This window comes from Rhinoraja longicauda, chromosome 27 (assembly GCF_053455715.1).
Source record: "Rhinoraja longicauda isolate Sanriku21f chromosome 27, sRhiLon1.1, whole genome shotgun sequence".
In the NCBI taxonomy this organism is placed as follows: domain Eukaryota; kingdom Metazoa; phylum Chordata; class Chondrichthyes; order Rajiformes; family Arhynchobatidae; genus Rhinoraja; species Rhinoraja longicauda.
The window spans coordinates 24,232,303-24,245,969 of NC_135979.1; the positions used below are offsets into that span (position 1 = coordinate 24,232,303).

The 13,667-nt window shown below is 43.8% G+C and overlaps 1 protein-coding gene across 3 annotated transcripts in view; it reads right to left on the reverse strand.

Annotated features, from left to right (window-relative positions):
• Positions 1 to 1,519: 1,519 nt before the first annotated feature.
• Positions 1,520 to 13,667, reverse strand: part of nfyc (nuclear transcription factor Y, gamma) — a 79,280-nt gene continuing 67,132 nt past the window's right edge. For all 3 annotated transcript variants that reach the window (XM_078423434.1, XM_078423432.1, XM_078423433.1), the window contains one exon: positions 1,520 to 6,351. In XM_078423434.1, coding sequence (XP_078279560.1) covers positions 6,235 to 6,351 — 117 coding nt within the window. In that variant the 3' untranslated portion in view covers positions 1,520 to 6,234. The remainder of the gene's footprint in view (positions 6,352 to 13,667) is intronic.

Consider the following 13,667-nt stretch of genomic DNA (forward strand, 5'->3'; position numbering starts at 1 on the left):
GGCCTCCACTGCCTTCTGAGGCAGAGAATTCCACAGATTCACAACTCTGACTGAAAAAGTTTTTCCTCATCTCAGTTCTAAATGGCCTACCCCTTAAACTGTGGCCCCTTGTTCTGGACGTCCCCAACATTGGGAACATGTTTCCTGCCTCTAACGTGTCCAACCCCTTAATAATCTTATACGTTTCAATAAGATCTCCTCTCATCCTCCTAAATTCCAGTGTTTACAAGCCTAGTTGTTCCAGTCTTTCAACATATGACAGTCCCGCCATTCCGGGAATTAACCCAATAAACCTACGCTGCACGCCCTCAATAGCAAGAATATCCTTCCTCAAATTTGGAGACCAAAACTGCACACAGTACTCCAGGTGCGGTCTCACTAGGGCCCCTGTACAACTGCAAAAGGACCTCTTTGCTCCTATACTCAACTCCTCTTGTTGTGAAGGCCAGCATTCCATTGGCTTTCTTCACTGCCTGCTGTACCTGCATGCTTCCTTTCAGTGACTGATGTACTAGGACACCCAGATCTCGTTGTACATCCCCCCTTCCTAACTTGACACCATTCAGATAATCTGCCTTCCTATTCTTACCATCAAAGTGGATAACCTCACACTTATCCACATTAAACTGCATCTGCCATGCATCCGCCCACTCACACAACCTGTCCAAGTCACCCTGCAACCTCATAGCATCTTCCTCACAGTTCACACTACCACCCAGCTTTGTATCATCTGCAAATTTGCTAATGGTACTTTTAATCCCTTCATCCAAGTCATTAATGACCAGCACCGAGCCTTGCAGTACCCCACTAGTTACTGCCTGCCATTCTGAAAGGGACCCATTTATCCCCACTCTTTGCTTTCTGTCGGTCAACCAATTTTCTATCCATGTCAGTACCCTACCTCCAATACCATGTGCTCTAATTTTGCTCACTAATCTCCTATGTGGGACCTTGTCAAAAGCTTTCTGAAAGTCAAGGTACACCACATCCACCAGCTCTCCACTGTCAATTTTCCTAGTTACATCCTCAAAGAATTCCAGAAGATTAGTCAAGCATGATTTCCCCTTCGTAAATCCATGCTGACTCGGAACGATCCTGTTACTACTGTCCAAATGCTCCGCAATTCCGACTTTTATAATTGACTCCAGCAACTTCCCCACCACTGATGTCAAACTAACTGGTCTATAATTTCCCATTTTCTCTCTCCCTCCTTTTTTTAAAAGTGGGACATTAGCTCCCACTAGTGGAAACATCCTCTCCACATCCACTCTATCCAGGCCTTTCACTGGTAAGTTTCAATGAGGTCCCCCCTCATCCTTCTACACTCCAACAAGTACAGGCCCAGTGCTGTCAAACGCTCAACATCATTTTAGTTGGCAATGGGGAAGAGCAGAGAACTGCAGCACTAAATTACCCCAGCATTGGTCCCTCGATGATAAGATGGATGTAAAAGTGTCCTGTGCTATCAGTTTCTTTGACCTCCGCTTTGTCAACATTCAAATAAAGCTTGATACGAGTGTTTATAACAAAAGAGTTTTTATTTCTAAAGATTTATAAAGTAAAAGTGGGATATCAAAGACTCTGGATATCAGAAAATTCTTAAGACAATTTCAAACAACAAATGCAGTCAGTGTATAACACACATGTTGGAGACGTGCCAGACCTTGTAGCAGAGGGCCTGATGTACAATATTTCCAAATGGAAAAGACACTCAACCACTTCAGGGGGAGGAGCAGCCGCAACGTCTGCACCTTTCCAACTTTTAATTAACACAAAACTCTTTAAAGGAAGGATATGGGAGCTCACCAGAGATAGTGACTTGTGTGTACATCTTGATATCCTAGCAGGCAAGTATTCACATTGCAGGCAAGTATGCTAACAAGAATCAGTTGCTGAGATGGGGTACATTGAATGTGAATAATTCCCAGAGGAGTGAGAGAAGGGAGAAGCAATCAAGAGTGGGGTAGAGAGGGTTTCCTAATGGTAAACACCCGCCTTGGAAATACAAAGATCAATGACTATTCTATGATGCATCACAAATGGGCCTTGTATGGTCCTACCCTAACACTGCAGTATCATCATGACCTCTGCCTAACTCGATTCAGAATCCTTGCATCTTCATAGACCCAACAAAAATTATTATTTTTTTAAACTCAAGTAACAATAATACAAAAAACAAACCCTTGGGACTACCCAAAGCACAAGTTCCAAACGAGTATACATTTCCAGGGATTAACAATTTTCTGCAATAAAAACACATATCTTGGGCAAGGGTGCATTCGGTTCAGCCTCAAGCACTAGGATTTCTTTGGGAAAAGCTCTTCCAGCTTTGTTCGAGTATTAGTATCACCATTTCCCAAATGTGTGAGCCGTAAAGGATCGGCAATCTCAGCATTTTTCTCAGTCCTGTGCCAATGACCTGGGAGGGAATGGACAGTCAACACTAAGCCAGACCGTTTCATCTCAACACACTGGCTTGAAAATAAACCCAGATGCTACAGGAGCAGCGACCATCTAGCTTGTCCCATTACTCAGATGTCACAACAGTTACCATCTTCATGGCCTTACACCACAGTTCACAGGAGTGTTCGTGGACATGCTCAAAATTACAAAGGAGTTTGGTAAGTCCCATGGGCAGGTAAGTAGAGATGAAAGACGTACGGTTAAAAACCTTTGTGTAAGGGAAGAATAATTTTGTGTGTTACAATCTGGGAGTTACTACCCAAAAGGTGGTGGAAGCAGATTTAATACTTTTGCAAACAGAAAGAGGACTGGAAAAGCAGAGGTTAGAGATATGACCAACAGATAAGGAAATCGGACAACAAATCAGACCAGCCATGATCTCATCACATGCTTGAGCAGATTTGGGGAGTCAAGCAGCCTGCTCCTAATTCCAAAAGTAGTCACATTAGAGTCTAGGAGGCCATTCAGCATTTCTGGGTCAGTAGTTCTATGCAAGAGCAATCTAGCCAATCCCACTGTCATGCCTTGAGGAGTCCAGCATTTTGTGGTACCACTGTCATGCCTTCTCTCCAGTGCCCTGCTTTTTATCTCTTTTCAAATACTTATTCAGCACCCTAGGTAGACACAAATGCTGCAGTAACTCAGCGGGACAGGCAGCATCTCTGGAAAGATAGAAGGAATGGGTGACGTTTCAAGTCGAGACCCTAACTGGATAGTTTTCCCAAAGAGCCGGCATCAGCCAGATGAACGGAATAGTTTCAATCCACACAATTCTACAAAGCAATTAGTACCATTAGAAAACTAATGAGCTCTGACCCCTGCTGGGCAGAATGAATAGGGAAGGCTGCCATTAAATGACATGAGGCTGACTTTGGTCCTGCAATCCACACAGTAACTGTTTACATGGATTACTGATCGCATTCAATCCCTCAAACGGGTATTTTCACCCCCACTGATTTAAAATCCACATATGAAGAGGAAAGATTTATAGGGCTATTTGGCCAAATACAGGCAACTAGGACTAACCCAACATGTTAATTTGGCTGAAGGGACTGTTTCCGTGCTGTACAGCTCTATGACTAAACATACTGGTCTCTCAGTACCGTTACCAGAGGCAACCAGTGGTTATAGGGATTGGGAAGGAAAAGAGTTGAGATCAAAGATATCAGTCGAGATCTTACTGAAGGACACCGAGGTCAACTGACCTTCTCTTCCTTCCATTTCTTATGATCTCCAGCAAAGATAACAGCAATTAACAGGAAATCATTTCGGTATCATAAACACAGACAATTGAAAGGACTATGGGCTCCCTCTGGAGTAGCCAACGGTGTTCTTTGTGAGGGGCCTTGCTTGCTATGTTTGGTAATATAGTAACTCAATCAGTTTACCTATATAAGTAGCAACATTGGGAAGATGCATTTCATTTTGGAAATAGTAAAAAATCAAGTGAGGCAAACTACCCAAGTAATGCAGAAACTGATGAAGCAATATTGGCAGACCCAGTTCACAGGAGGAAGATAGTGCAGCATTTACTCTTTGCACATTGTCAAATGGCTCAAACTTACATCGAGAGAGAGGTGTGTTGAGTTCTATTAGAGTTAATAACTGCAAACACTTAAGTCAATCATCCGGAACAAGGGGCGTATTCCTGTCATTTAGAAGATTAATGTGTGCGTTGACTAAAATTTTCAAAGATCTGATGGGATAAGGAGGGTAAAAAACAATAACTGCTAGGTCATTCGTATTTCTGTGGGAGCAAAGGGAAAATTAAGAGGCGGGCAGGAAATATACAGCAACACAGGAGGGTGATAGTAATCTGGAATTCTCTTCCACAATTGGCAATTCTTGGCAAGATAGAGGTTAAATTTGAGATTGATAGGATTTTGTTAACCAAAGACTTATAGGGCAAAGACTGGGCCATACAGAGCCATAGATACACTGTGATCTCATTGAATGACAGAAGAGTTCCAAGGGATTTATTTATGGGCTTCTCTTGTTCCTAACGTTTGACTGAAGGAGCACCTACTCCTCACTGACTGCAGTTCTAAGTGGTCGTCCATCATTTACCGCGACAAACCAGGGCCGAGTAAAAAAAAATGCTGGCCATATCATGAGAGTGGATATAACACTGCGCTTAGGAGCAATTAAAAAACTGATTCAATGCTCAGCAACAAGGCTTACATACAGCTTATGCCAAGTTGCATTACAATCCAGTTACTGCACCATATTGCAATATCTGTTTCTGGTCTGCAAAACAGAAGAGGAGACACTAAAGCACTGCAGAAAACATCCACGGTCCACAACATTGGTGCCACAGGTCTCATCAGAAAAGCCGAATAAAACTAAATCTTAAACAAAACACAAAGTGCTGGAGGAACCTTGCAGGTCAGGCAGCATCTGTGGAGGGAATGAAAAGGCGATGTTGTGGGTCAGAACCCTTCTGAAACATTGCCTGTTCTTTCTCTCCAAAGTTGCTGCCTGACCGTTGAGTTCCACCAGCATTTTGTTGCTCAAGGTTTCAGCATCTTTAGTTCCTGGTGTCTCCAGAAACTAGATCCGTCGAGCTTAAAACAGGAAAGATCAAAAGGAACCACATGATAGTAAATGCTACAAAAGTAGAATTCCAAACAACACTTTGCAAAAGACCCACAGCACATGACTTCCAGTAGATGGAAGGCAACTGTGGTATTGCCACTAAGTCATTTACGCAAAGGTTTCATCAACAAGGGGTTTCATGAAGAGTAACAACGGCAGAAATCTGGAATTATTGTAATGCACGATAAGAGGTGGATTCTGGGTATAGTTTAATATTTATTACTGGTTGGATGAGAGGATCTCCCTCATCCATATTCCCTTGTAGTATACAGGACAAATGCAATTTGTCGTGGGAGGAACTAGGAATCTCCTTTAACGTGATGTGGAGGGAAATGACTAAACAAACTGGGAGCCTCAGCATGTAATGAGGGTCCTCTCACGAATAGATCCACACTTACGTCAGGTATAAACCAGCACGTGAGCAACCTATGTAGCTTTACAGCATAACACAGTTCACTGGTCACTTAGATCCAAGCAGTTACTTCAACACTAATTTCAAGTGAATAATCGCAAGGCTATAAATGAGGAAAATTAACTTCATTTTCTCCAATAGCTGAAACACAAAGTTATTAAGATGCATTCTGAAAATAAAATTTAATATTTCATTAAATTTGTATGTGCCAAACCCAAGTGCTATAAGAAAATCTATCTTGCAGGAAATTGAGGCTGAAACTATAAACACATCCTAATGATCCATTCTTCACTTTTAGTCAATGTGCATGTAGAGATTTGTAATTTTGTCAAGACCGACAGAGAATACTAGTTTATAAATGTGTTGCTACAAAACTCTGGATGAGACTGTCCCTTGGTAAGTGAGCCAAGAAATAAATCTGGCTACCCTGCTCACATTTATAAGCAATTGTTGCATTTCTTTATATAAAAAAAGCCGAGGCACAACACTGTACAAGTGAACGACAGAACAGCAATATGCTCAGTGATGGTACTGGATAATCAGCACAGACAAGAATTCCCTTCCTATCTACTCTTGTATATGCACTTACAAAGGTCTACTTGGAAGGAGTTTATTGCATTTTATATATGTACAATTAATTTTACTTAACACAATGCAATGGTGAAAAAACTTAAAAAATCAATTTCTATCCCAATTATTGAGTGGCTGTACTATTTATACAATGGCTTCTGTGGCAGTTGCTCTCCGCTCTCCATCATTTGAGACTATTCTGTGACTTGGGCCGTCTGTCCATCTGCAGTCTGATTGGTGGATTGGATGAACATAGGCTGGCTGATATCCTGTCCGGCCGGCATGGTGACCTGCTGAATCTGGTACAGCTGCTGCAGTGAACAAGGCAAAAGATACACATTTACATTGCAGTCTCTCACACATGAAGCGGCAACTTCGTACAAAACAAACGTGCACATCTCGGAGACACGTAGGTTCAGGGCCTTCTCCACCCTTAGTGTATACATAACATACGGCAAGGAGTGTGTAGGATGGAACTGCAGATGCTGGTTTACACCAGAGATAAGACAAAAAATGCTGGAATAACTCAGCCGGTCAGGCAGCATCTCTGAAGAAAAGAAACAGATGATGTTTTGGGTCAAATCCATTCTTCAGGCTGAGAATCAGGGGAGAGGGAAACTAGAGGCATGAAAAGGACCCAAGCACAATGAATGAACAGGAACAGATTTCCAACCAGGTCTGTGCCTGACTTGGAAGGGAACCCAGTGTGTGGTGTTGTTCAAGTGTGCTCTTGTCCATCTAGGTGCCTTTAGGCAAGGATGATACAAGTAACTGCAGTGCGATTTGTGGACAAAGCAGACTGCAGCCATTGTTCACTGGCGGTGGAGAGAATGTAAAAATGGTTGGGCAGCCACTCTGGAGAGAAGGAATGGGTGACGTTTCAGGTCGAGACCCTTCCTCAGACTCGTTCCTCCGAGTCCAAGGAAGGGTCTCGATCCGAAACACCACCTCTCCAGAGATGCTGCCTGTCCCGCTGAGTTACTCCAGCTTTTTGTGTCTACCTTCGGTTTAATTCAGCATTTGCAGTTCCTTCCTACCTCTATTTAGTGGTTGCTGGGGTGCCAATTACAAGGCAACTTTAAACTTCAAATTAGTTTCTTAGTAAGTGATGAAGTTGTACTTCTCCAGGCAAGGAGAGATCATGCAGTCTCACTAAACAGCTTCGACCATCAGGAAGTGAGTCTCTCATTACAGGATAGCCAGCCTCTGACCTACTCATGTCGGCTCTGTATGTGTCTGGCTGGTGTCAAGTTCCTGGTGAATGGGGACCCACACCATGTTGATGGTCGGACACCCAGCTAGAGTAATGCTAATCAGTATCAAGAGTAGGTGATTACATTCTCTCTTCATTGGAGACTTAATGCCTGGCATTTTCATGGCATGAATGTTACTTGCCACTCATCAGTCTGTGCTTGAATGCTAACCAGGTCTCACGCATGCAGACATCGGCTATTTGATTTACAGAGGAGTTGCAAATGCATGTCAACATTTTGTGCAGTGAGCAAACATTCTCAGTTCCGACTTGATGGCGGAATGAAGGTTGTTGACGAAGCAGTTTAACGTGGATGGATTTAAGACACCATGGGTCATTTCTAACAATGACAACTAACTTCCTCTGTGAAGGGTACGACTACAACATTACAGATACCATTGACTGCAGTTTTACCAAGGCTCCTTGATCCCACACTGTCAAACACTGCTTTGATGTCAAGGGCAGTCACTTGCACCTTGCTTCTGGAATTTAGCTCGTCCACATTGAGGGCCTGAGTTTGGGCAGGCTAGGACTTTAATCCTTGGAGTAAAGGAAACTGAGGAGTGTTCTTGTAGAGAAGTATAAAATCAAGAGGGGTATAGATAGAATCAATGCACATAGTATTTTATCCAGAGTAGGGGAATCAAGAACCAGGGCAATGTTAAAATTGTACAGGGCATTGGTGAGGCCGAATCTGGAGTATTGTGTGCAGTTCTGGTCGCCAAATTATAGGAAGGATGTCGACAAAATGGAGAGGGTACAGAGGAGATTTACTAGAATGTTGCCTGGGTTTCAGCACTTAAGCTACAGAGCGAGGTTGAACAGGTTGGGTCTTTATTCTTTGGAGCGTAGAAGGTTGAGGGGGGACTTGATAGAGGTTTTTTAAATTTTAAGAGGGACGGACAGAGTTGACGTGGGTAGGCTTTTCCCCTTGAGAGTGGGGAAGATTCCAACAAGGGGACATAACTTTAGAATTGAGGGACAAAAGTTTAGGGGTAACATGAGGGGTAACTTCTTTACTCAGAGGGTGGTGGCTGTATGGAATGGGCTTCCGGTGGAAGTGGTGGAGGCAGGCTCGATTTTATTATTTAAGAGTAAATTGGATAGGTATATGGATGAGAGGGGATTGGAGGGTTATGGTCTGAGAGTAGGTAGATGAGACTAGGTCAGAGAGAGTGGTCGGCGTGGACTGGTAGGGCCGAACGGGCCTGTTTCCGTGCTGTAGTTGTTATATGGTTATATGACATAGGTTTAAGGTGAGAAGGAAAAGATTTAATATGAACCCGAGGGCAACTTTTTCAAACAGAGGGTGGTGGGTACATGGAATAAGCTGCCAGAAGAGTTAGTTGAGGCAGGTACTAAAACAATATTCAAAAATACATTTGGACAGGTACATGGACAGGAAAGGTTTAGAGGGATATGGGCCAAATGCGGGCATGTGAGATTAGCATAGGTAAGGTATCTTGTTCGACATGGGCACATTGGGGCAAAGGGCTTATTTCTGTGCTATACGACTGTGACTCTACTGGGACCAAGGCTCTGATAAGGACAGGAGCTGAATGGTTCAAGTAAAACCCAAACTGGGTTTTGGCACATGGATAGTAGGCAAATCAGAGTTGGGCACTAAACACAAAGATGGAGTAATGGCTTTCTGGTAGAGAGGGAAAAAACAGACAGAAAATCCCTGAATGCTTTTTGTGGGTGCATTAAGGATTTCTAGCACAGTCTCTGCACACTATGTGGGAATTGAGGGATTCATTTACGCACAGAAACAGTACTATGATAGCAAGCCAATACAATGCGAACGGTGAACAGGTTTTGGCAATAATATTGCGGAGAAATTCCACAACCCTTCTTGAAAATGGTGACATGCAATCCTCCATATTTACCCAGGAGGTCAGCTTATCATTGCATCCAGAAGACGTCACCTCCCACCGAATGCGGGCATCTCTGCCAGAAATCAGTGTTTATTGCCTGTCTTGAACAGTCCTGGAAGTTTTTATGAGCCATACCCCAGAGAGGACTTGTCGGAAGATTGGGTATGTGAGAGAGTACGTAGCAAGAACAAGCAACAGGGGAAATATTTAGTTATAGACTGGTTTTTGGATTTAAGCTTTTTACAATCAAAGATTTAAATACAGCAAAGGAAAACTAAAATCATATTTTTAACCTGGAACCGTTCTACATGTAAGAGATTTGTACTGTTGCATGGTTAATAGTTAGTGAATTGCTGTTGGTTGGCATCTGCAGGAATGCAATCCATGGAGGTCAAATCATTCTTTGTCAATTATTTACATCTATTCCCCGACCCATGGTGAGCAGCTGCTGAATATTACCTTGAACAGCAATTTGAAAGTTAGTGTTTTATTACTTCAGATAAGCACAGCAATTGAAATAATAGTGATGCATACAATGCATATTTAAGCCGGAAAATAGCGAGGATTTGGGATTCAGATGTAAGTAAGATTCAATGGGAAGTACTTTCACCAGAGTCAGGCATTGGAGAATTTGAGACTTGCAACAGGCAGCTCTTGAACACATATTCTCAGCTGGCACTGCTCGATAGATACATACATAGATTAGCATGAAAACAGGCCCTTTTTGCCCACCGAGTCCACGCTGACCATTGACCACCCGTTCACACTATTGTGACACCAATATAATCCAACTTTGTTCTCTCCATATTGTTATTGCAGATTCTACGACCCCCCTATGCACAAGGGACAATTTGCAGAAGGCTATTAACCTGCAAACCAGCATGTCTTTGGGATGTGGGAGGAAACCAGAGTACCTGGAGGAAACCCAGTCACAGGGAGAATGTGCAAACTTCACACAGACACCACCCGAGGTCACGATCCAACCGGGGTCTCTCTTGGTGCGAGCCAGCGTCACTGTGCTGCCCTGTTTCTGGGAATTAATGTAACATGCTACTCTTTCATGCTGTCCTAATATATTTCTCCATAACCACAGGGGTTGCCTTCAGTGTGAAACCTTAAATCACAAAGATGCCAAAAATGTTACAATTATCATTTCACTTCACCAGAGCATCATTCAATCCACTCCTCTGAGATATCTCTAGTCAATGACCGTTTCTCCCTCAATCCAAGTTCTTTTTTTACTGCAGGCAATACCACTATGCACTCAGAAGTTCTTTCCTCAAGTTTACAAGGCCCAAAAGGAATGGCCTAGATTTAGCCCAAGAAAAATGCCAGCTTCCTTCTGGAACAGGCAACATTTCATTGCAGTGGCCTCAAAATGCCATCTTATCGCTACTTTCAAGGGCAATTAAGGGCAGACTCTGCCAGTAATGCCTACATTCCAAATAATGAATGAAAATGAGTCAAAAGCTGCTGTTATCATCTTTAATATTTACCCCCGTCTCTTTAAAAAAACTTTTAAAACACATTATCTCGATACGGTCAGATTGCAGTCAGTGAGCAGTTATCACTTGTCACTGGGCAGTTATCACATGGACACATGGGGCGTGGCTGTGTTCTGCAGCTGCGGCTCACCGGCAGTCTCTCCGTTTTTTTTGTGTTTTTTTGTCATTGTTGATGTTAAATGTACGTTTTGTTTTATTTTTAATTTTGTGTATGTAGGGGGGTGGTGGGGGGGTTGGGGGAAACCTTTTTTTAAATCTCCTCCTCAACGGAGATGCGACCTTTACCGTGTCGTATCTCCGTTCGCGCAACGGCCTAACATCGTGGAGTCGGCGGCCTCCAGCTGGGATCGACCTTGAAGACTCCGGTCGCAGGGCCTGGACTTACCATCTCGGAGGCTTCGGCCGTGGGCCCTGCAGACCGCAACATCGGGAGTTCGCAGGTCCCTGGCTGGCGACCGGCTTTTGGGAGCTCCAGCCGTAGCAGCTTCGACCGCCCCGAAGCACGAGGCACGATCAACCCGCCCGCAGGCCCTTCATCACCCTGCGTGGCTCGGCCGCAGCACTTTACATCGCCCGGTGGGGGCTCAGGACTCTCATCGCCCTGCGTGGCTCGGCCGCGGCATTTTCCATCGCCCGGTGGGGGCTCAGGACTTTCATCGGCCTGCTCGGCTCGACCCTGGGACTTTCCATCGCCCGGTGGGGGCTTCAAGGGGTTGGGAGCCTCGATCGCCTCGTGGCGCCACGGGAGAAGAACGAGGAGGAGATAAGACTTTGCCTTCCATCACAGTGAGGGTATGCCTAGAGCAATCACTGTGATGGCTGTTTTGTGTAAAAAATTGTATCTGTGTGTCTTGTGTTCTTTAATGTCTACTGCTGGACCCTGACGCGAGAGGACGCTGGCGTTGATTATTCGCCGCTTTTCCGTCAGGATAGTTTGTCTGTTTGTCTGTTTGTTTCTATGTTAATTGTATTTGTAAAGCGCTTTGTGCATGTGTTAAGGCGCTATATAAAATAAATATATTATTATTATCATTATATGTCCTTTTTCTTATATTACAAACACAACAACTTTAGAGTTGTCATGTGTATTGCACTTTGGATTTTACCAAGCATGTTAAATACAGTGTAGAGGTGCCAGTCTTTCCTTCTCATTGACTGAAATCAAGATTTATTGAAGATAGACATAAAGTGCTGGAGTAAGTCAGCAGGTCAGAAAGCATCTCTAGAGAAAAAGGCAGGGTGATGTTTCGTGGTCAGAACTCTTCTTCAGACATTGACTTGGAGTATGTATCGGAAAGCAATGGGAAAGCAAAACTCTTCCAAATCAGTCAGTCTTTGGTGAAGTACCCTGTTTGCTGTTTGACGCAAAATATCCAAAATATAAACGAGTAATATGTTGCATTAATTCCCCAAAACATCCTGCACTATGACATTTCTTTAGTTAGCTTAACAGTGACTTAGACACCTCTATCTAGCACGATAGATGCCTAGTAGAGGGAAGATAGACTGTGGTTTAGTTCAGATTCAGCATGGAAACAGGCTCTTTGGCCCACGACGACCACTGATCACCTCTTCACACTAGTTCTATGTCATCGCATTCCCTACAACAGGGGGAATGTACAGAGGCCAATTAACGTACAAACTCCACAGACAGCAGGTGAGGCGAGGATCAAATGTGGGTCTCCGGTGCTGTGAGGCATCAGCTCTACCACTGCGCTCTTGTGACGCCCTGTTTATGGACACTACTTAAGTAGTTTGCTCAAGCAGTTTCCAAATGCCACTACAATTCCATCGTAGTCTTTTATTCTAATTAGAAGGATGAGAGGGGATCTTATCGAAACGTATAAGATTATTAAGGGGTTGGACACGTTAGAGGCAGGAAACATGTTCCCAATGTTGGGGGAATCCAGAACCAGGGCCACAGTTTAAGAATAAGGGGTAGGCCATTTAGAACCGAGATGAAGAAAAGCTTTTTCAGTCAGAGAGTTGTGAATCTCTGGAATACTCTGCCTCAGAAGGCAGTGGAGGCCAATTCTCTGAATGCATTCAAGAGAGAGCTAGATAGAGCTCTTAAGGATAGCGGAGTCAGGGGGTATGGGGAGAAGGCAGGAACGGCGTACTGATTGAGAATGATCAGCCATGATCACATTGAATGGCGGTGCTGGCTCGAAGGGCCGAATGGCCTACTCCTGCAACTATTGTCTAATGCCTTACCAACTGTGCACCTGAAAATACAAAATCAACTCAACTTAGCTGATTTCACAACACTACTTCTGAAGAAAGAGTTGTGGCAAACTCCAGCAGGAAGCAGTTCACGACCGGGTCAATTGATGAACTCACACATCGTGCTTCATAACTCACTGCAAATTGTAAGTCCCTTTGTTCATGACAATTACTGTCTCAGTCCAACAGCTCTAATCCTGTCACATATCAGCAATGACCTCACAAATCATTCTTACAATGAGTATGAGGCAACAGCACAAGAGGAAATGCATTAACAGATTGTTAAAGCTCAAAAACAAGGCAGTCAGTCATTTTCAGAACATAGAAACATAGAAAATAGGTGCAGGAGTAGGCCATTCGGCCCTTCGAGCCTGCACCGCCATTCAATATGATCATGGCTGATCATCCAGCTCAGTAACCTGTATCTGCCTTCTCTCCATACCCCCTGATCCCTTTAGCCACAAGGGCCACATCTAACTCCCTCTTAAATATAGCCAATGAACTGGCCTCAACTACCTTCTGTGGCATTGCAGATCTTTTCCAATTCATATTAACTTTTAGAGAAAGTTGCAAAGACTACCTATGAATTTTGATGTGCAAAAGAAATGGGGTTATGATACTTCAGAAAAATTCCATCTTAAAATGCGAGACTATAAGCATTGCTGGAATGGTGCAGCTGGTAGAGCTGCTGCCTCATGGTGCCCGACACCTGGGTTCGATCCTGACCTCAAGTGCTGTCTGCCTGGTGTTTGTACGTTCTCCCGTGTGGA